This window comes from Crocuta crocuta, unplaced genomic scaffold (genome assembly GCF_008692635.1).
Source record: "Crocuta crocuta isolate KB4526 unplaced genomic scaffold, BGI_CrCroc_1.0 scaffold348, whole genome shotgun sequence".
NCBI lineage: Eukaryota > Metazoa > Chordata > Mammalia > Carnivora > Hyaenidae > Crocuta > Crocuta crocuta.
The window spans coordinates 2,100,510-2,121,435 of record NW_027529573.1 but is presented as its reverse complement, the minus strand read 5'-3'; the positions used below and the strand labels follow the sequence as shown (position 1 = coordinate 2,121,435).

At 47.3% G+C, this 20,926-nt stretch overlaps 1 protein-coding gene across 2 annotated transcripts in view; it reads right to left on the bottom strand.

Moving 5' to 3' along the window:
• Positions 1-280: 280 nt before the first annotated feature.
• The window catches only part of SF3A1 (splicing factor 3a subunit 1), a 34,144-nt gene continuing 13,498 nt past the window's right edge, over positions 281-20,926 (bottom strand). The window contains exons 1-16 of one of the 2 annotated variants that reach the window (XM_077761605.1): positions 20,743-20,893; positions 17,882-18,003; positions 13,362-13,569; positions 11,997-12,254; positions 8,752-8,826; positions 7,898-8,048; positions 7,354-7,547; positions 6,351-6,468; positions 5,873-6,058; positions 4,859-4,980; positions 4,508-4,753; positions 3,736-3,943; positions 3,066-3,220; positions 1,744-1,845; positions 1,561-1,632; positions 281-766 (exon numbers count right to left, since the gene is read on the bottom strand). In XM_077761605.1, coding sequence (XP_077617731.1) covers positions 665-766; positions 1,561-1,632; positions 1,744-1,845; positions 3,066-3,220; positions 3,736-3,943; positions 4,508-4,753; positions 4,859-4,980; positions 5,873-6,058; positions 6,351-6,468; positions 7,354-7,547; positions 7,898-8,048; positions 8,752-8,826; positions 11,997-12,254; positions 13,362-13,569; positions 17,882-18,003; positions 20,743-20,805 — 2,382 coding nt within the window. In that variant the 5' untranslated portion in view covers positions 20,806-20,893 and the 3' untranslated portion in view covers positions 281-664. Of the gene's footprint in view, positions 767-1,560; positions 1,633-1,743; positions 1,846-3,065; positions 3,221-3,735; positions 3,944-4,507; positions 4,754-4,858; positions 4,981-5,872; positions 6,059-6,350; positions 6,469-7,353; positions 7,548-7,897; positions 8,049-8,751; positions 8,827-11,996; positions 12,255-13,361; positions 13,570-17,881; positions 18,004-20,742; positions 20,894-20,926 lie in introns of those variants that run through there. The other variant, XM_077761606.1, reaches the window with a different exon arrangement.

Sequence of the window (20,926 nt, the reverse complement as noted above, 5' to 3'; positions counted from 1 at the left end):
GTCTCATCTACATGTGTCTCTCCATTGCCCACTGGCCCAGGAAGTGCATCACACTTGTCCTTGTTCTTCTGTGGTCCTGGCATGTTAAAGGCATTTTGTAGCAGTCTGTTAAATACATGGGGTATGCCTTTGGATGATCCAAATGTTTTAAAAGAGCCATAAAAAGAAATCTTTCTAAGACAGATTCATGAAAGACTTGGTGGTGACAACAATTAAAAAAAAAAAGTTAAAAGTCCAGCATTCCTCAAAGCAGAAGAGGAGCCAAGTCTTAGGACACTGCTTTCACAGGAAGGACACAAGAGGTTTATTAGACAACCCATGGCAAAATACAAAATGATTAATAATGAGAACAACCATATTCTATCAGCCAAGTGCCACACGGCACTATGACACTATCCCACAGGACATCTCTGGGCTCAAATCTCCTAATATGCTACCTAAAGAAACGAATCCCCTCAAATCAAGACTCAAACACAAAAGGATTCCAGAGACCTCTGGGAAGAAGAGTGGCTTAGAAAGCTCAGGACAATTTAAATTTCCAAACTTAGTAAGAGAGAAAGAAATGTGCAAGGCGGGGTCTCCTGGGTCTGGGGCAGACAGTGGGGCAGTGGGGGATAGTAGAGGCAGAAACGGCAGTGGCTAAGACCTGATAGCAGGTTTCCCTCTACTTCTTCCGCCCGCCTCTCTCCTTGAGGGCCAGGTGGATAACAGCGCCATTGGCCATGTTGTAGTAAGCCAGTGAATTGGAATCCTTGATGAAAATGCCCTGAAAAACAGATGGTGTGTTTTAGCTCAGGACAATCTGGCCTTGAGCAGTGTATAGCCTCACCACTCCCAACGTCCATTTACTCTGAACTCTGAGAATAGAGGAGCCTGAAAGAAGGTAGGACAATGGCAGGGAGCAGGGGTTGGGGGGGGAGTCAGGAGGGTGGTGACAGGGTGGGATTGAAGATCTCTGGTTCCCCCCAGAATGCTCTGCTTTTCCTTCCTTCCTAGTTAAGTCATGCTCTTCCTCTTTAACTCCCCAAGAAGTTGGCCCAGACCAACCCCAAGAAATTCTGACTCTCAAATCGTAAGATCTTTAGAGATCAACTAGTCCTAGTCCCATTTTACAGAGCATGAAACTGAGGCTCAGAGTAGGGATTTGTCAAAGTACTGAAAGGGAGAATAAAGTACGCCAGGTGGGCACCAGGTTGGGGTGGACTATGACCTCTGTGTCCCTGCACAAAGCCAGACTACCCCAGACCACACCAGCTGGGATGGCTCTACCTCTGGGCCAGAAACACATCAAAGCACTCTCCTCTTGTCCCCAGGTATCTACCCTAGTCATTGAGGCAAAAAGTTTTTTGGGCCTCACACAAGACTACACTGTGACCCCAGCAGAGCTTCATTCTGTCAGGCTAACCTGCCCTGGCACTCCCAGCCAACATCATCACTTCTAGGATAGACTCACATGGCCACCCCCACGTCTCCCCAATCCTTTGATTCCACAGGTCATTAAGCTTCTGGGATGGCAGAGGTGTTGAACCCAAGGGTCAGAAGCACTGATACATGACCCACCTCATACTGCAGCTTCTGTTTCCCCGCGGGCATACCCGTGGCTTCATGAATCTTCACCTTGATGACAGAAACCTGTGGGACAGAGAGGTCATTCACTCCCTTGCTAAGGTCAGCTGAAGAAAGCTCCCCCCTGAATCCTGGGATCCCCTACACCTGATGCCAGTTAGCAGCACCAACTCATACCTGATCTGTGAGTGGGAGGGTGAAGACCAGTACTTGTCCATTCAGTTTCCATTCAGTCTTATCCTGCATGTTGGGCACTTGGACTTTGATGGACACTGGACCCTGCAAAACAAGACATGGCCATTATGGCCAGGGAACCCTCAGCCCACCAGGAACTATGCTCTCCTATTCCTGGACCGGTCTGAACAATGTCTCCTGTCCATCTGGACTCCTGGACTCTGGCCAAATTCAATACTAAGGCCATTAGTGAGAGGTCACAACTCATCCCCCATTTTTAAGATTTTGGATTGAAAGTCTCTAGCTCCCCCAGAATGCTCCACTTTTCCTTCCTTCCTAGTAAGTTGCGCTCTTCCTCTTTGTCAACTACCCAAGAAGTTGGCCCAAACCAACCCCATGAAATTCTGACTCTCAAACCGTAAGATCTTTAGAAATCAACTAGTCCAAGTCTCATTTTATAGAGCAGGAAATATCTTTCCTTTCCTTACCTTTACAGAGGAGAGAGATATTTAAAATGATCCCTACCCTGTCTCTTGGTGAGTTGGAACTGAAAAAGTGGTAAGAGAATGCCCTGCAAATGCCATAAGACCCATAAGAGAGAACATAAACTGCAAGGTCAGAAGACCTAGGCTCCTAACTCAGTCTCCCTGCTAACTATGTCTCCCAGAGCCTCAACACCAAGCTTATAAAGCAAGTGATCACAATGGCTGCATGGTATGGTGTAAGCACTGAAGAAACAAGTGGCCATAAAACGTGTAGCTCTACCTTGGCACTTCAGCTGGTACTCAGAAAATAGGAACTGCTATCAGAAAGAAAAAACAAAAAAGATCTGGTCAAATGCACTGGGGAAGCAGGGCTAGGACTGTTTCTGCCTCCTCACTAGAAGCTGACAGCTTCGTAAGGCACTGCAATGTCAAGGTTCTCCTTATTTCTAACACCCCAACAGAATCCCCACAACAGAGAACTTCAAAGGGTTGGAGCCGCAGATGAATGTGGCAAAGAAACTAAAAACTACACCCAGGATTTCCTCCAGTATCCAGGCCCTCTTCACACTCAAGTCCTGCTGCCTATGTAGCTGGTTCTCCTGCTGGTCTCCATGACAGCTCACACTAGAGGGACCACATATTTGGTCTAGTCCTTCAACTGTTGACTATGCATCTAGTGTGTACTCAGAAGTGCTTATGGGCTTCCAACAGCTGAGCTAGGCCCCAGAAGCCAAAACGGTGAGAGCAGAATAGGATGGGCCAGGGAGTATGTAACTGGGGCAGGACTGGGTCCCCCCGCGAGACACTCCAGGCCACTGGTGGCACTCTGGTATCACATACCTTGTTTCTGCGTAGGAACTCCTCCTCAGGCACGAGGCTGTCCTCTGTCTTCAGTTTCTTGGAAGCAGGCTCATCCTCCATGGGAGGTGGGGGGTGGACAGGGGGCATGGGGGCTGGAGCTGGGACAGGTGCCACAGGCGGAGCAGGCACAAATGCTGCCAAGACAGGAATAAGCAACTGCATGAGTGGGAGGAAGGGCCCTGGGACTCAGGGATGGTGATAAATGAGGGAAGACTGCAAAGGTGTCCCACTTCTCCCAGTCAGAGGTGTGAAGGGTCACTCCTTGCTGAGTCTGAGCCAGTAGGTTCCCTGTCAGGGAGACCTAGGAGGCTGCCCACACTGGGCAACAGGGGACTGGAGGAGGAGCAGAACTGATGGACAGAGTAGGTGTCAGCTGACAGTAAGTCTCATTGGGCCTCTGCATCTCTCTAGGGCCTGACCAGTCTGGGTGCACAGACCCCAATTCTGCCACATTAGCCTATCTCCCCCAGGACCACTGGCTCCCAGGCTCCTAGCTCTGGGATCGCTCACAAGGGGAAGCCAAGTCTCTCCTCTGGGCTGGACGCCCAACTGGAACAGCTGGGCATTACCATCAGCCACTGCTCTGCTCACAGTGCTTGGTCCATAGCCCTGACCCAAAGGCTTGGAAAGTGACATGAGAGGCACTGACCTGTTGGCACAATCATAGGGGGTGGACGGGGTGCCATGATAGGAGGGGCTGAGGGAGGCATGGGCACCACGTTGATCCTGGGTGCATGGATGATAGGTGGCATGGGGGCAATCACTGAGCCTGGGGGTAGTCGGACCACTGATGCCATCGGTGGGCGGGGCATGACAGGTACTGCAGACACAACTGTGGTACGAACAGGAGGCGGCATCTGTGGGGAAGAAGGGACTCACAGATCACAGGAAGCCAAAGGTAGACCTCAAAGACACATACAGCTGGTGATAAGCCACCAGCAGCCTTTGAGGATGGGGACTGGAAAGCTCCGACTCAATCCCCTGGGGCTGAAAGACTGCAGCCAGTAACTAGACTCTGACAGGAACTACGCTAAGAGAGGCCCAGGGTGACACTTTCTGCCTAGGACTCAACCAGCTGCTTGTGGCAGACACCGAAAAAAACCACTAAAGAGGATGACCTCAACTTAGCTTCCTGGAAACAGGCCAGCAATCCTCGAAGACCTGTTAAGCCCTGCAGCCCTTCTCTGCCCCAAGCCTGCAACTCACATTTGCCTCCTGCTTCCCTCCCTGTTCCAATCCTCCCACACAGATGAAAGATCAGACTAGAGGTTCCCACTTACTATTAAAGAGTTCTTTGTCTCTCAACTTGACCCACGCAGCCCTCGGGCCCCACTACAAGGAAGCTGTCCTTTTCAGCCAATAATGTCCAACCCCAAGAAGCAAGCTCTAAAAGATCAGTCCCAAAGTGGCTACTGGCTTACTGCGGGTGGCCGAGGCACAGAGGTAATGGGAGGGGCAGAGCTAGGAATGTTGGTGGCTGAAGACGGAGGTGGTGGCTGCTGGGGAAGTTCATTGGGTTTGCTGGGGCCAATCTTCTCTTTGGTATCATCCTCTGGCACTAGGCCCTTGGCCTTGTGGATGGCCTCAATCTGCTCCTGGAGAGTGATATTGGCCTGGGCAGCCTGCTGGGTCCGGGCCATGCTGCCTGAGTGGCCGTCCCAGGTCACCTGCAAAGGAAAGCAAAGCCATAGCTTGTCAGGGCTTCTGAAACTGAGCCCAAGTATAGTAGTGTAAGGGGGTGGAGAAAGTACTAGGATCCATCAGAATGGCACCTTTTCCTCTGGCTTCTGGATCTCCTCCTCACCAATCTTCTTACCGATGGCTGTTTCCTCTACACCGAAGATGTCAGTACGCCGCTCAGCCAACTGTTTCAAGCTGCTTTCAATATCCAGACCTGGGTAGTCACAAAATGGTGGCAGGAGGTAGAAAGGAAACTAAAACCAGGTGCCTTTCTACCAGAGCAGCAACGCTCCTGGTGCAGGGTAGGGGCTGGACCTATGGCGCAGGCCTGAGTCCAGATCCCAACACAGCATACCTGTCCTCTGTGCCTGGTAAAGGATGCCCAATCAGGAACAAGCCTGTACACTAGAGCCTGTCCAATTGCTGGACTTACAAAAAGCAATGGAGAGGACAGGGTCACAAAAGTGGCAAGTAGCAGTCAGGACTAAAAGCTTAGTCTCCTGCGTCGGGGGCAGTTTTCTCCCTATCATGTCTCATTTCATATTGCTCAGGGTGCTCCAGCTACCAGAGCCCTCATTCTAAGACAGTCCCAAGACGGACACCCCTCCCAACTCTGGGATGTCTGGGATGCCATCCATGTCAGATGCCTGCCTTTGGAGGAGTCTTATGAAGAATTCTTCACGATAATAGGGAGTGCTTTTGTGGCATCATGATTGTACCTCTCCTTGAAAGTTTTTGTTGACCTCAATTATTGCTTTCTGTTTGTTTACTTATTTATTAATGTTTTATTTATTTCTGAGAGAGAGAGAGAGAGAGACAGGGTGAGCAGGGGAGGGTCAGAGAGAGAGGGAGACACAGAATCCGAAACAGGCTCCAGGCTCTGAGCTGGCAGTCAGCACAGAGCCCGACGCAGGGCCCAAACCCACAAACTGTGAGACCATGACCTAAGCCGAAGTTGGACGCTTAACCGACTGAGCCACCCAGGCGCCCCGCTTTTTTATTTAAAGCAAGCTGACCATAGTCTAGAATTCCCATGGGTCAAAGGGAGTCAGGGCTGAGTCAGAGAAAGGGTGTGGACTGGGGGGGAGGGGGAACCCCCACCTCACCTGGCGCATACACTTCATCATCACTCTGCTTCTCACGGATGGAGCGGTCTCGCTGCTCTAGCCAGCGGGGATCGAGAAGCCCGATGCGCATGTGTTCCTGCATTTTGCTGGCAGGGATCTTCTCCCCGGTGATGGGAGACACGAGATACTCATCTGGAGCAGGGGCTGGAGGCAGGGGCTTGGAAGCTTAAAAAAAAAAAAAAAAAAGAGGTGCTTGAATGAGAATACTGGAAAGCAGATGTTAAGAAACTATTGTTTCATTCATGTGTCACTCATCCAAGACACATCAACTTAGTGCCCATGCTGTACCTAGCATTGTGCAAGGTACCTAGGCGCCAGAAAGGACTAAGCTCTGTTCCCCATCGCCAGGCCTGCAAAGGAGGGGCTATCAATGGCTTCGTGACAAGCAACCTCAAGCCCTCTTAGAAACAGACAGGTCTGAGGAACAAGTGAAGGCAAGAAAGCAGGTAGGCCCTACCTTTGGGGTCATAGTCCTTCCGAACAATGACCTGGTCTGGAGTCGGGGGCAGAGGAGGAGGCATGGGTGTCTCTGGGGGTGGGGGCACTTTCTGCCCTTCTTCTTCATCATCTGAACCCTGAAAAGCAAAGCAATGGCAGGACTTAAGAGAAGGGCCAAAAGGCTACCCCCTTTGGCTGAGCCCTGGCGGCTCTCAGGGTGGCAAGGAGCCTAGGTCCCTGCCAGCCAGCGTCCATGTGCTAAGCTTCTGGGGGCAGGCGAGGCCATCCGGCAGTCGGCCAAGCTGCTTCCTCACAACATGAATGAGAGTGCTGGGGGCTGTGCTACTAACACTCTGTCCAGGCATTTCCAGCAGCTGGCACCAGGCAGTCCCAGGAGGCCAAGGGCGCTTAAACATGCTGGGGAGGGGTGTGGGGGGCAAGCTGGCACTCAATGGTAGCTGCTCATGAAGTAATGCTGGGAGGTAAAGAAAAAGTCAATTCCCACAGACACGGGGGCCTTTCTTCTCACACACAAATTCTTTTTCAAGGGGAGGAGGCAGCTTGGCTCTAGAGGCTCTATGCCTGCTCAGAGGGCCTGGCTCAGTAGGGGTAGAGATGGCCAAAAAGAAGCAGAGGCTACACTTAGAAAAGCTCTGGGAACTGCTGATCATTTGGGCCTAAACTCAAAATGCATCAAAGCATGTGGTGCAAAGCATTCCCTAACTGAGAGCTGGCACAGGGGCAGTGGGGAGCAGGGCCTCTGGCCAAAGGGGGAAGGTCACAGAACAGAGCCAGTACAGCTTTCAGATCCTTGCCCATGAATGAATCTTTGTTGCCTGAGCTGGAGAAAGGCTCTGTTGCCTGAGTTTGAGCAGCTGATCAACCAGAATGCCTTATTCAGGACCCACGTCTCTTTCCAAGGTTCACAAGGGAGCTGGATCTCTGACTCTGGTGGAGAGCACCCTCAACTCCTTAAGCTCCAGAAGGAAAGGCCAGCCCCACAGACCCTCCCAGAAGCATACCTCATCCATGTCTTGCACTTGGGTGTCCTGGTCCAACTGAGAAGGAGGTTCCTCCGTCTTTTCTTGTTTCTCATCCTCCTCATCAGACTCGACCTCCATCTCAACCTCCTCACTTTCCCCAAACTTCTCGTACCGCTCCTGAATAAGGATTCGGGCTCCCAGTTCCTCCGGGGTGGTAGGCGGAGGGAAGTTTCCTGGCAGAAGGTGATCAGAGTCAAAGGGAGACCTCCAGAGACACTCCTTATCAAAGGCCCATCCTTCTGCCCTCCCCACACTGTGAGCTCTCCAAGGGCCAGGGCTGACTTCTCTCCCAGCTCCAGACACCCACCCAAGGTCTGCCACGATGTTTGCTCAGTTGGGTTTAAGTGGGGGCAATGTAGTAAATCTGAAATCTTCTGAGAGCAGAGATGAAACAGGCACTGATAAAACCCTCTGGGGCTTTGCTGCTCCCTGGGAAGAGATGTGAATCTGAAATATCCCAGGATGGTTCTAAGCTCCTGGCTCCCCATCTGAAATCACACACCTCCCTTCCTCACAGACCTACCTTGCTCATTGGGTTGGAAGTCCACGGTTTCTACCACGACAAAATCATGCCAGTCAATCTGTGCATATGCCACCCGTTCCTTCTCCTTTTCCTCCTCTTCCTTCTTCCTCTCTCGCTCCTGGAACTTGGCCCACTCCACCCGGTAACACACCTGAAGAGACAGGAAATGGCATGATGCTATGCTGAATCAGGGTCTGCTCCTGACAGGGCAGTCACCTCCAATACCTTCGTAAAGCCAGCATCTCCCTTGAAATAAGAGGCTGTTCTTCCCACAAGGGGAAATTCCTGGTATGTGCATCTGGTCTCAGTCAGGCCCAGAGCTTGAACAGAATAAAAATTCTAAATGCCACAGAAACCTTGTGTCTAGACCCCAAGGGCAGCCATTTGTTATAACCTCAGAGTTTTCTGCTTGATTTGGCAAGGGTCTCTGTGCTCACAGAGCAGCAAACTCCATCCCAGGAAGTCTGTGTGACAACAAGTACCCACAAGAGAAGCAGGAATCTGAGTCTGAGAAACAAAACCTTCAAGCAACCACCCAAAATAGACAGCACCAATATGCCTTCTCTCCTGGACTCTGAGAACTTGGGGCTTCAAAAGGTATCTGTCACCAGAAAACCTGCTCGGGAGTTGGCTTCTAGTGAGGACAAGAGAAAGATCCAGTAAAGTTGAGAGAAAAACAGAAAGTTAGGGAGCAGACAGTCTAGGTTTCTTCGGCTTTTTGTGGCCACAAGGCCATTCTTCCCACCATTCCTGTGCCTGTAACACAACAAGGTACCACCTCAGAGTACCACCACTATTTCCAAACATGAAACCCAAAGTAACTTGCACCTTCAGCAACTGGTTATATAGTTTACCTGGTCCAAAACTTCTCGAGGGTTCTCGGCCTCTTTCTTGAGCTTTGTAAATAAGCCTTTAGGTGGAATCAAGATCTGAAACATGGAATAGTTAAAGCAACTGTCAGTGCACGACAACACAGGACAAAGAGGTGGCCTTCTGGGGCCTGTGGAAAGACATAGGAAAAGCCTGGAACCTGGGGTTCCAGGTCCCAATCCCAGCTCCACTTGGCTTTGTGATGACTTTGGGCAAGTTACTTAACCTTTATAACTTGGCTTCCTTCTACAAATGGTGACACCACCACTTAAAGTCAGCACAGTCAACGTTAAAAGGTTGCTGCAAGGACCAGCAGAAAGTATACAAATGCACTGTCCATCACCCAGGGTACAGTCAGCATGTGCTGGCTGCTCTCAGAACACAGAAATGCTCCTACCCCATTTTTACACATGCTCCCCTGACAACCCCACCCAAGATTGCCACCCATAGGCCCCATCTCCTAGATCTCTGTCTGCTTTCTATTTCTCCACAGGATTTATTACCATGTGACATCCACTGACACCGCACTTGCCTGTTGCCCCCTCACTAGACCAGAAACTCCGCAGACAGAAATTGCTCTGTCTTCCGTTCACTATTGTGTCTCCAGCATTTAATATAAATTCTAACTCTGAACATGTTTGTCAAGACAACAAATAAAGGCTTTGTTCAAAACATCCAGTCATTCCACCTGCCCCAACAGTACTTTAATTTTTCATAAGTATGTATTTTTGAGAGAGAGAGCGAGAGAATGTGAAGGAGGGCCAGAAAGAGAGGGAGACACAGAATCTGAAGCAGGCTCCAAGTTGTCAGCACAAAGCCCAATGCAGGGCTCGAACTCACAAACCATGAGATCATGACCTAAGCCACAGTCAGATGCCTAACTGACTGAACTGCTTGGGCACCACCCAAAACAGTAATTATTTTTACTGATAAACTGGCTCAGGCTGCCCCCCCTTCTCACTATACCTCTACCCCAAGAATAAATCTGCTCCTGGAGTCTCCCATGGCTAAAGATAGACACCAGTGCCCTCAGGTTAGAGTACTGAATGTCAATACCAAAGTTCTGAGGGAGAAGAAACAGTAAAGTAACAGAATACAAAGATACTTGGGGACTTTTGACCCTGGAAGTAGTCCACTAGGTAAAATTAACACAGGGCTCACTTAAAATCCATACTATGTAATTACACTAACCCTTTGGCCTTCAAATGATTGTTATTATAGCTACTCTACCATTTTTGGATTTGACCATTTTCTAAACACATACATCTTTGTAATTGTTTTTAGTTAAATACTCAGAATGAAATTAGAGGAAATCATAAATTATGGGTCCTTTTAAGTCAGATCTTTAATGTAATGTTTCTAAATAACAAGAAAAGATATACAAACCATGCCACTAAAGCAGGAAGACAACCTCCACTACATGTATAGCAAGAAAAACAAGCCACTGGCAAATCTTATCAGTGTACTTTGCAATAAATTAAGGATCTGATTTTTTTTTTAAGTTTATTTATTTTGAGAGGGAGAGAGAGAGAAAATGGGAGAAGGGATCCCAAACAGGCTCTGCACTGTCAGTGAAGAGCTTGATGTGGGGCTCGAACTCACAACTCTCATGTGAGATCATAACCTGAACGGAAGTCAGACATGCAACCAACTGAGCCACCTAGGCACCCCAGATCTGATTATTTTTCAATACCAATATTGACTTGTTCAGATTCTTGATTACAATAATATAGCATGATAATTAAGATCTTTTTAGCATTATACTTAAAATTCAGGTCTTAGGGTCTGGAGTAAAAAATGCCAGAAGTCATGTCCCAGCTCAGCAAGCCCTAGCTGTATTATTCTATCCAAGTTAACTTCTCTGTGCCCATTTCCTATCCCATAATATAAGGATACCAATGACTACCTTAAAGATTATTAGAAATTAAATCAAAACATGCTACATATACAAGTATTCCATCAATACTTGCTATGCTTGGGGTGCCTGGGTGGCTCAGTTGGTTAAGCGTCCGACTTTGGCTCAGGTCATGATCTCACGGTTTGTGGGTTCAAGCCCCACGTCGGGCTCTGTGCTGACAGCCAGCTCAGAGCCTGGAGCCTGCTTCACATTCTGTATCTTCCATTCTCTCTGACTCTCTCCTGCTCATGCTGCCTCTCTGTCTCTCTCAGAAATAAGTAAAAAATTAAAAAAAAATTTTTCTTAAATATCGGCTATGCTTATTTTGAATTCTCAACACTGACTTAAATATTTATTTAAATTTTTTTTAACATTTTATTTATTTTTGAGAGAGACCAAGACAGCATGAGCAGGGGAGGGTCAGAGAGACAGGGAGACACAGAAGCCAAAGACAGGCTCCAGGCTCTCAGCTAGCTATCAGCACAGAGCCTGACACAGGGCTCGAACCCACGAAGCGTGAGATCACGACCTGAGCTGAAGTTGGACGCTCAACTGACTGAGCCACCCAGGTGCCCCTTAAATTATTATTATTATTTTTTAATGTTTTATTTATTTCTGAGAGAGAGAGAAAGAGAGAGAGACAGCATGAGCAGGGGAGGGTCAGAGATAGAGGCAGATAGAATCTGAAACACACTCCAGGCTCTGAGCTGGCTGTCAGCACAGAGCCCGATGTAGGGCTCGAACCCATAAACCGTGAGATCATGACCTGAGCCGAAGTCAGACAGTCAACCGCCTGAGCCACCCAGGCACCCTTATATTTCTAATTCAAGATACTTTTTAGGGTGAAAAACAACATAAGTGTTAGAGTCAGTGCAGCTACTAATTGAGAGACCATGAGTAACTAACTTCAACTCTCTGAGCCTGTTTCTACTTTTGAAAAAGGGAGAGGGGTACACATCCTGGGTTCTTATAAAGATTAAATTGGGCTAAAAGGAGACAATTATTAAGGGCTTGCTTCTCAGATCCTGTGCTAGCAACTGAAGTTAAATGTACTTAAAAGCAGCTAGCATCACTTGGGATATCACATAGTAGGCACTAACCTAATGGCAATTATCAATCACATTTCCCTTCTCTTTAAAACCAGCAATCTATGTTACATTTAAGAAGAAAAACTCAATAGAAATCAAGACTTTACACTGAACTGTAATTTTTACATCTACTCAGGGACCCATGGAGGAGTACTGTTCCTGTAGACATGAACAGATTCAGTGCTTCTGCAAGATGCCTTCCTTCCCTAGGCCCAGCATCCCGGCCACTGCCCTGCCCAGGCACCTTGGTGTACTGCTCCACCAGCTTCGTGAAGTAGTTGAAAAGGCTGTGCTGAGGGCGGAGGAAGTCAAACTGGTAGTTGCGCTGTTCTTTCTGCATCAGCTGAGTCAGAAACTGGCGGCCATTCCTGGCCACAAACTGAGCTGTCAGCTTCACCACATCCAGGTCAAAGGCTGAGATGGAGGGGGGGTCTGCGATGAACTCAAACTCAGGAGGGGGCTCTTTGGGCACGATGGTCTCTTGGATCACCTGGGCTTGGACCTAAGATATAAGAGAGACTGTGAGGCTCGAGAGGGGGTGGGAAGACACCCCCACAAGATGGCATGGACCTTGACGCTTCTGTTAATCATGTGCACATCACTGGCCCATGGTGTCAGAGAATACTAACTCACAAGAGCACCAATTACTTGACCAACTGTGGTCTCAACTCCCTGAATGGCTTTGAGCAAGAACTGTACCCCTCTGTATTTCTGCTGTTGCCCTGAAATCGAGGGTCAAAACTGGGTGGCACAAGATCCAACAGGAACATACCATGTTAAATCCCATCCAAGGGACATGGAGGCCACAGTAAGCCCTACATGTGTGCAGACAACCCATTGGAGAGGACTCCACATGAACCACAAGACGGATAGAACAGGTACTGTGAATCCTTTTTACAGATGAGGAAACTGAGGTAGCCTGAAGCCCTAGGAGTAGTAAATTACAATGCAAGGTAACAGAATCTACTTGAATCTTTATTTCCCACTATAAAACAAGACGTAGCCTTTGCCACCATGGTTCAAGAAAAGAGCAAAGAGAAGGAACCAATCTAGGTCTATACAGGAGGCAAACTGTGCCAGTCCTTCTTGTCCACACCGACAACCCTTAATTGTCCCTATCTGTGGACCTAGTGAGGATTAGGGTATTAGAGCAGACCAGATGGAGGGGCCCTGGGAAGGTGAGATGGATGGGAGGGAAGGCTCAAGAAGGGGCTCACAAGCCACATTACAGCACTGTCCTCACTCCATGGTCAAGGCAAAGAGCAGGGGCCAAGAGCTTGAACTCTGGAATCCTGACTGTGGCCTGGGTAAATAATATTTCCCCAAGCCTTAGGTTCCTCATCTATAAAATGGTCACTTTGCTGTCCTACTTAAGCAGCTGCTGTGAGGTGTCAATGAGACTCGTAAAGCACTGAGCACAGAGCTGGACAAGCAGTGCTCAGGAAATGCCAACTGTCAGCAGTACTTTCCTATCTGAGCCTAAGTACATAAAAACCTCATCTCTCCCTGGCTGATAGAGAAGTTTGGAAAGCAGAGTTCATTATCCTCCCCTCTCTATCCAGGCTTCCCTCTTAGCCCTGGGGATATGAACGGAGGGGTGAGCTCCAACCTTCTGGGGCAGCTGCTGCTGGGTGGCCTGCTGCTGTTGTTGCATGACCTTGGGGATGGCAGCCGAGGGCTCCTGAGCCTTCCCCTCCTTGAACTCGCTGACCTTGTGGCGGTAGTAGGCATGGTAAGGGTCATTGGGGTTCAAGAAGTTAAACTTGGGGTTGTTGATTTCATTCTGTCGTATCCTAGCTTCAAATTCAGGTCCATTTCTACAAGGAGGAAGAGAGAAGAATTAACACCACAACCCTTACAATTGCCTAGACCCAGAACATTACCCATTCAAGCCCCCTTCTTGTCACCATTCATCAAACTAGACCATCCCTAAGTATTGCAGAGGTCTTCCTTGAAAGCCTTGGTGTCAGTGGCCAAAGTCATCTGCCTTCCTTCAAGCCTGGGCCAAGCCTCCTCTACCACAGGGTATCCCAGACCTCTGTCATTCCTGCAGCTCTCTGCTAGTCTTGCCATTCCCAAAATTATCTAAGCTATTGCATTAACAAACTTTATTCATTTTGGGGCACCTGGATGGCTCAGTCAGTTAAGCATCCAACCTCGGCTCAGGTCATGATCTCATGGTTCGTGGGTTCGAGCCCCGCGTCAGGCTCTGTGCTGACAGCTAGCTCAGAGCCTGGAGCCTGTTTCAGATTCTGTGTGTCTCTCTCTCTCTGACCCTCCCCTGCTCATGCTATCTCTCTCTCTCTCTCTCTCTCTCAGAAATAAACAAAACATTAAAATAATTTTTAAAAAAACAAACTTTATTCATTTTAAAAATACTTTAAACAGAAAGCATATATTACTACTTCCAGCAAAAATCAGTATGGTGGCTTTACTAACAAAAGAAAGCATAAAATTAAACACAATGAAAACAAAGTAGTATCATTAAAGCCCAGCTCAAAGTCTGCTGAGACTGAGGCCAGATGTCTTAGGTAAAAAGAGAGAGAAGAGTGCTGGAATGGTGTTAAAGACACACTAACACCAAACGGACACTTTGTCCTTTGGGTAACCACAAGGATTGAAAAAAACTTCAAAATGTAGACAATTGGACATAATGCTTTGTCCAAGTACTACCTAAATCACCTCATTTACTACTAGGTGAGGCCCACACTGGAAAAGGATGTGTGCTGCTGTGTAAGGCACATTCAGATAACAAGGGGAGCGGTAAGCATAGAAGGGAGGTCTCCTATCTCTCTCAGTACCCAAGACAGTTTTCCACATAAACCATGGGTCCCCAGTTTGGATTCCTTTAAAATTTCAGGATAAAAAAAAATTCCCCTCTCATGAAATTTAGGAGGCCCTGATTTTTACAGAGTCCCAATGGTAATATTTCAAGGTGTCACAGGTATACAACATCTAAATCAGTTAGAAAGCATGCTAACCTTAAAGATACAATATATGGACAATATTCGTTTTGGGTTCACTAATGACTGAAGTTATTAAACGTCCTGCTCTCTCACTCTCTTTTTTTAACTTCCTAGATTACCAGTTCATTAAAAAAAGGATATTTTAAAGGATAATAATAAACAGCCAGATGAAAAAACACACAGGGCTAGGTCTGGTAAGGTCGGAGGCACAGGAGATTTTGTTCCTGTAGAGTCTGGGGTGCACCACCCTCCCGCATTCTCTCAGATGTGTCCTTATTCACTGACCTGGAAGCTCTCTGAATCCCTTAGATTAGGGTTTTTTATGGAGACTTCATTACACAGGCATGATTGATTAAACTCAATCTCTAGCCCCTCTGCCTCTGCAACCCCCCCCAGAAGTTGGGGGCCCAAACTTCCCTTTGACTCAATTTCCCATGTGTAAGATGCGACTAATACTACCTTCTCTCTCTACCCTGGAGTACTGAGATCAAATCAGCTAAGGAGATGCCAAAGTCTTTCTGAATCATACGGTGGCCTAAAACACAAGGGCTGTCACTCCTACGAAAGCTAGAAAGGTCTGTTTCATAAACGTTAGAGATGATCTGGGTTTTAGATGTCTGTGGGGCTTCCCTCACTACTCCAGAGACCAACACTCAAAGGATACTCCAAATACATCAAGGGATAGTTCTAGGGGCTGCTGGCAGCAGGTTGCTCACTTTCGTCAGACTTTCACACCCTGACCCTGTTAGTTGAAGAGAGACTGGGAGACAGGGTACAGGCAATGCTGTGCCCCATAACTGTGCCATGGTGGTGGTCATCAACACCCAGGCTAGCTGCTTTGCAAGTTCTGGCCACACCCTGCAGCATGAATAACACCATGAGGTCTCAATCTGACAGTGCATCAGTCCAACTGGAACCTCATACTTGGAGAAGCAGCATCTTCCCCTCTAATACAAACCATATACGAAGAGGAAGGTTAAGTGCACACATAGATATTGCTAAACTAGGCCATCAGACATAGCAAATGCCGAGGGGAGACAAAGGGCTGCTAAGAAAAGGGGGCTCTTGTTGCCTCTTCTATCACTGCCTCCTAACCCATGACCGTACCACATCTGGGAATAATCGGGGAGGGGGGAAGAAGGCAAGAATGTTTGTTCCAAGTGATTTTGTTCTTTTAAATTAACTTAATGTTAATTTTAGAATTATGTTCTCTAACACAAGGAATAGATTTCAGCAGAAAAAGACATGATTCTGAGTCAACCCAGCTGGTGGGACTTTTAAGGGTAATTTCCACTTCAGTTTCTTGACAGGAAAATTCAGCAAAGACCAAATGCAGAGAGAAAAAATTTCTTTTGGAAAAACATACTCAGTGATTTTTTTACTGTCTGCTCCCTCAAATCAACATGTGTGACCCAAGAGAAGTGAAGTAGAAGGTCCTGCATGCTTCCTTATCCCACAGTGAGATGATGCTGGTCTGTTCCCTCATTGCAATGTAAACAAAAGCAAGTCCACAGATTTTAAAGATGCCTACAAGGCAATCACCTTAGCCAAAAATAAATCTAGAAACATGGATGAATACATTTTTATTTTTAAGAAAGCGTGGATACTCTTATTTCTATGGCAGCAAAGGCTGGCACAAAATTATTGGAAAGCTACTTGGCAAAATGTTTCAGAAAATCTTGAAAAACCCTCTTTCAGCCAGTAATGTGCCACGTAGAATTCTAAGGAAACAATCTAGAAAGGAGAGAAAATGCTCAGATTTCCCCACGGCTTCATTTGCCAAATTGAAATGTTGGAAACAACCTTGAAGGGAAACAGAGGAGACAGCCAAGTCCAGAAAGGCCCGTCACCTCAGCAGGGTGTATCAAGGACGGCGCAGCATCAGGGGACCACAGAGCAACACGGGAAAAGGCTTATAACACAACACAAAAGGGAAAAGCAGGATATGAAAGTATCTACTAGTATTAAAGGGTCTAAAAAAAGGACGCCAAGGCCCAGAAAGAAACAGGAAAGTGAAAACAGCTGGTAGAAACTATTCTGGTAGTGAGACTGTGGTGATTCTTCCTCTAACACCCTTTTCCTATTTATTCTGTTTTTAAGTTATCAGGGGGAAGAGAGAAGTATGAGCGTTGCTATGATACATTAAACATTTATCATAAACACAACACTTACTGCCCTAAATCTGACATTGTTCAATCAAGCACAGAGCAGATTTAACACATTACCCAAGTTAGTCAAAGCCTTTGAAATGTAATAATATGAATCTGCATGGGGCCTGACAAGTGAAAGACATCAAGCAGAGTAACTTCTATGTTGCATTATATTAGGAGGTTGGGAAAGGAAGGAGCCCTGTATTAAATGATGTACTATGATGGGGATGCTGCCTTGGGGTCAAGACGTGGCCCTCTGGAGTACATGCCCTGACTGAGGGCAGGAGTCCATTCTAGGCCAGCTACTGCTTCCATGCAATGAGCTGTCCACTTCATCCACAGAAGCCAGAAACCCAGATTTTCTGTGCAATCTCCTCATTTTTAAACAGTGGCAACTAATTCTAGTTTTACTATGGGGAAAAACAAGAGCTCTGTAGGCTGCATGTGGCCTGCTGGCTACCAAAATACTTTAAAGTAGGGGATGTGTTGACCTTTGGAGTCAAGTAGCCATCAAGATGATTCCATCTGAGGAAGTGGGAGTGTGTTTAAAGGATGCAGAAGAGGAAGAGGAACTCGGACTGATTTCCATGCCATCCATGAATATAGCTAACACATACATAATGCATGTGAACTGGACTCAGTCCCACTCCTCCTCTCCTGCCTTAAAACAATTCTGCGGTGGCATTTTATTCCATTTTGCAGATGGGTCAGTTGAAGCTCTGAGCACAGTTCTTGCATAATGAGAACAATCAACTCCTTTCTTTGTTTTCCTCAGGTCAGCAGCTCACAGACACACATACTCTCCCTGACAAAGCAGCTTTTTAGGCACTTCCTTAGGCCCATTTTGGAAGCACAGGTTCCTGGTGACTCTGGGGCTGAACGTGATTCACATTTTGCCCCTGCCATGCTGTGCTGGAGACACCAAGCTTGCCCACTGCCTATCTCACCACCAGGTTGTGGTGTTAGACGAGCTAACAGGCCTAGGCTGACAGCACAGAAGCAGCTAACGTTACCTGGCCACAAAGCTGGCAGTCTTGTCCACGATATTCCTGACCTCTGGAGGAGGATAAATAATCCCCACCACTGGCTTCGAGGGAGTAGAATCCTCCTTTGAAGAAGCTTCTTCTTCTGTGGGCTGTGAAAACAAGAAAAGAAAAATAATATCTTGAAGTTCCTGATTTGGGACTGGATCCCCACTGTCGAACTTCTCTAAAATATTATTGAGAATGTAGACTCTCTCCCTTGGACCTTCCTCGAGTTAGGACCCTCTGCTCCAGAAAAGGGGTTCTCTTAACTGCACTATACTTGAGTGGGATTCTCCTGGGGAACCAGTGAAAAGAGCAGCCTCCTTGGTTCCCCCATAGCCAAGTGGTCTCAGTGACACCGGGAATCTGCATTTTTACCAACTGCCTAGGTGATTAAGATAGGGGACTGGGGTGGGAATCTGATCATATTCTAAGAAGCCATCTCCCAGAATTCAGAAGGCCATTTCTGCACCTAGGGATGTGCCTGCCATGGAATATCTAATGACTGCTTGCTGAATAAAGAAATGGGAAACTCGCTGTTGGCAGCTCCTTATGCCCCTTTCCTCTTCATCTATTCCAGTCTTAACCACCACTCAATGCACAAATGTTCTGTGAAACCCCACTGGAATACCCAACATCAAATGCCCCATAAGCTCCAATATTCTTTCTTCACCAGCTGCTTCTCCTTAGTAAACAAACGGTCAGTCTCTCATCTTAAAAAAAAACAAAACAAAACAGCACCGCTGCCTTCACATTCTTTTCTGCTGCTGTCCTCTTCCCCTCTTCCTCTGGTAAATATCCTGAGTTCTTTGTCTTGCCATTCCTACCTCCTCACCTCTCATTCATTTCAAGTGCTCTTGCCAAAGTAAAAGAATGCCAAATACAGTAGCCATCTGATCACGTGACCAGTGACCATGCCTTCACAAAACTCTCTACTCCTCAACTCCCAGGTCCCATTCTCATCTGTCTTTCCTTCTTGCTCACCATTCCATCCAAGTTTCCTTCCTAGCTCCTGTTTCACCTCCTGCCCTATGTTAGGGCTCTCCAAAAGTCTGTTCTCCAACATATTCACACTGTCCTCAGGCACTCACAACCACATCCTCCACTTCCCCTACTACCTCTAGGTTGAACAACCCCACCCAAACTGATGTCCCAGATCACTCTTATGTGCCACGGAACGCTAGATCCAACTGACTCCTGGGCACTTTCATCTCTAACCACTTTTCCTTATGAATGGTTAACCATGCACTCAGTCATCCAGGCCAGAAACATGGGCCTCCTCTCCCTTCCTCAGGTTCCACATTCGATGATAACATTTACCAAGCATGTAGTAGGTTCCAAATAATTTTCTAAGAACTTTAAATAGATTAACCCTTATGAGAGTCTTATGATGTGAATACTCCATTGTTTACATATAACAAAACTGAGGAATGTAAAGCTTAACTGTACCAAAAAACAGACCCAGAATTCCAACACATCACTTTAGCTAGAGAGTCTGCACCACCAGCCATTTTGTGACTTGAGCTTGCCCATCCCGTCTGCCCTCTCCCCCACTCCAGTCTAAGTCAGGCCCTCAGCATCTTTTGAATAACTGTGCTCCTAGCAATTCTCATCACAACCTGCCTACCAGAATTTCTGAAACACATATATGTCATTATCCAGCTTAAAACTTCCCTTTCTCCTCATTGTATACTAGAAAAGTTCAAATCTCCCAAAATGCATCTTTTGCCACCTCTTTCCAACCCTATGCTTGAATCACACTTTTTAATTTACTGTTGATCAGAGACATCATCTGATTCCTACCCTGGTGTCTTTACAATTATCCAGTATTAACCTTGTTTACTTTTCCCCAAGTGACTGGGAAAATACAAGGGATACTGGACATACTTAAATATTTGTGGTAAGGGTATGGACCTCTTCTGTCATGTACTCTGCTGTATACTGAACCCAAAGCAGTAATCAGCACACCATATGTGCTCAAAAAATGTCTGCTGCATGAATAAAGGATGTTATTTCCCTTTTCCAATCACCTATCTGACAAACTACTAATACATCTTTCTAAAAGCAATTTACTTAACACGGAGGTGGGCTCCACCTACTTTAATTTCTCCTTCACCCCATCAAAGAAATGTTGATTAGATTACAATCTCCTTTTACATCTGATACTTACCGGGCATATCACACCATATTGCCATGATTTACACACCTCTTTTCCTCTCAGCTGATTTAAGAGCTGGCTGGTATCATTTATGGTGATCAAAGCAATAAATACTTGTTGAGAATTCATTTAGATCTGTCTCCCCACTAGAACTGTGAACTTCATAAACTAGCTGTGCTCCATTCATTCTGGTTCAGTCGGAACCTGGCACGGTGTTTGGCTTAAGAGTAAGCAAAGAGGAGATCCTAAGAATTACCAAAAACGTATCCTACAGGCTGGGAAATTAGAATTACTGTGCAAACGCCAGAGGCCGGGGTGAGAGGGGACGACGGTCGGCCCAATTACCACTGAAAACCTGAGGGTGGGCTAGATCAGTGTTCCTCAAACTTTAACCAATCACCTTGAGATCTTGCTAAAGCTGTATTAGCATTTCGTTTTGGCATTTCTAATGAACTCCCTGGTGATGCTAACACTGCTGGTCCGCGGACCGTATTTTGAAAACCACTGTTCCAAGAACGCTGGTTTCGCTAGCCTAAGGCAGCGCAAGCGCGCTGCCTCCTGGGACTTGCAGTCCCTCCAGGCCCTCGTAAGTGGCCGCTTCTTCCTCTGCACGAGTGAAGAGCAGCCGCGCCGGAGGGGAGGGCCCAGACCGAGGCTCAGGTTGCCGATTGAGGTGCGGGGGTCGCGGTACCTGTTTGGGCTCGGTGGCCGCCGGCGGCGGCGGGGGCACCGCCTGCACGGGTCCGGCCGGCATGACTGCGACGCTCAGGGCTGCCAGTCCGCCTCGTTGACGGTGAGCGGTGCTGCGTCAAAGCAGCTACCCGCACGGACGATACAACAAGCTCGCAAGATGGCGGCGACCGAGAGACTCGTAG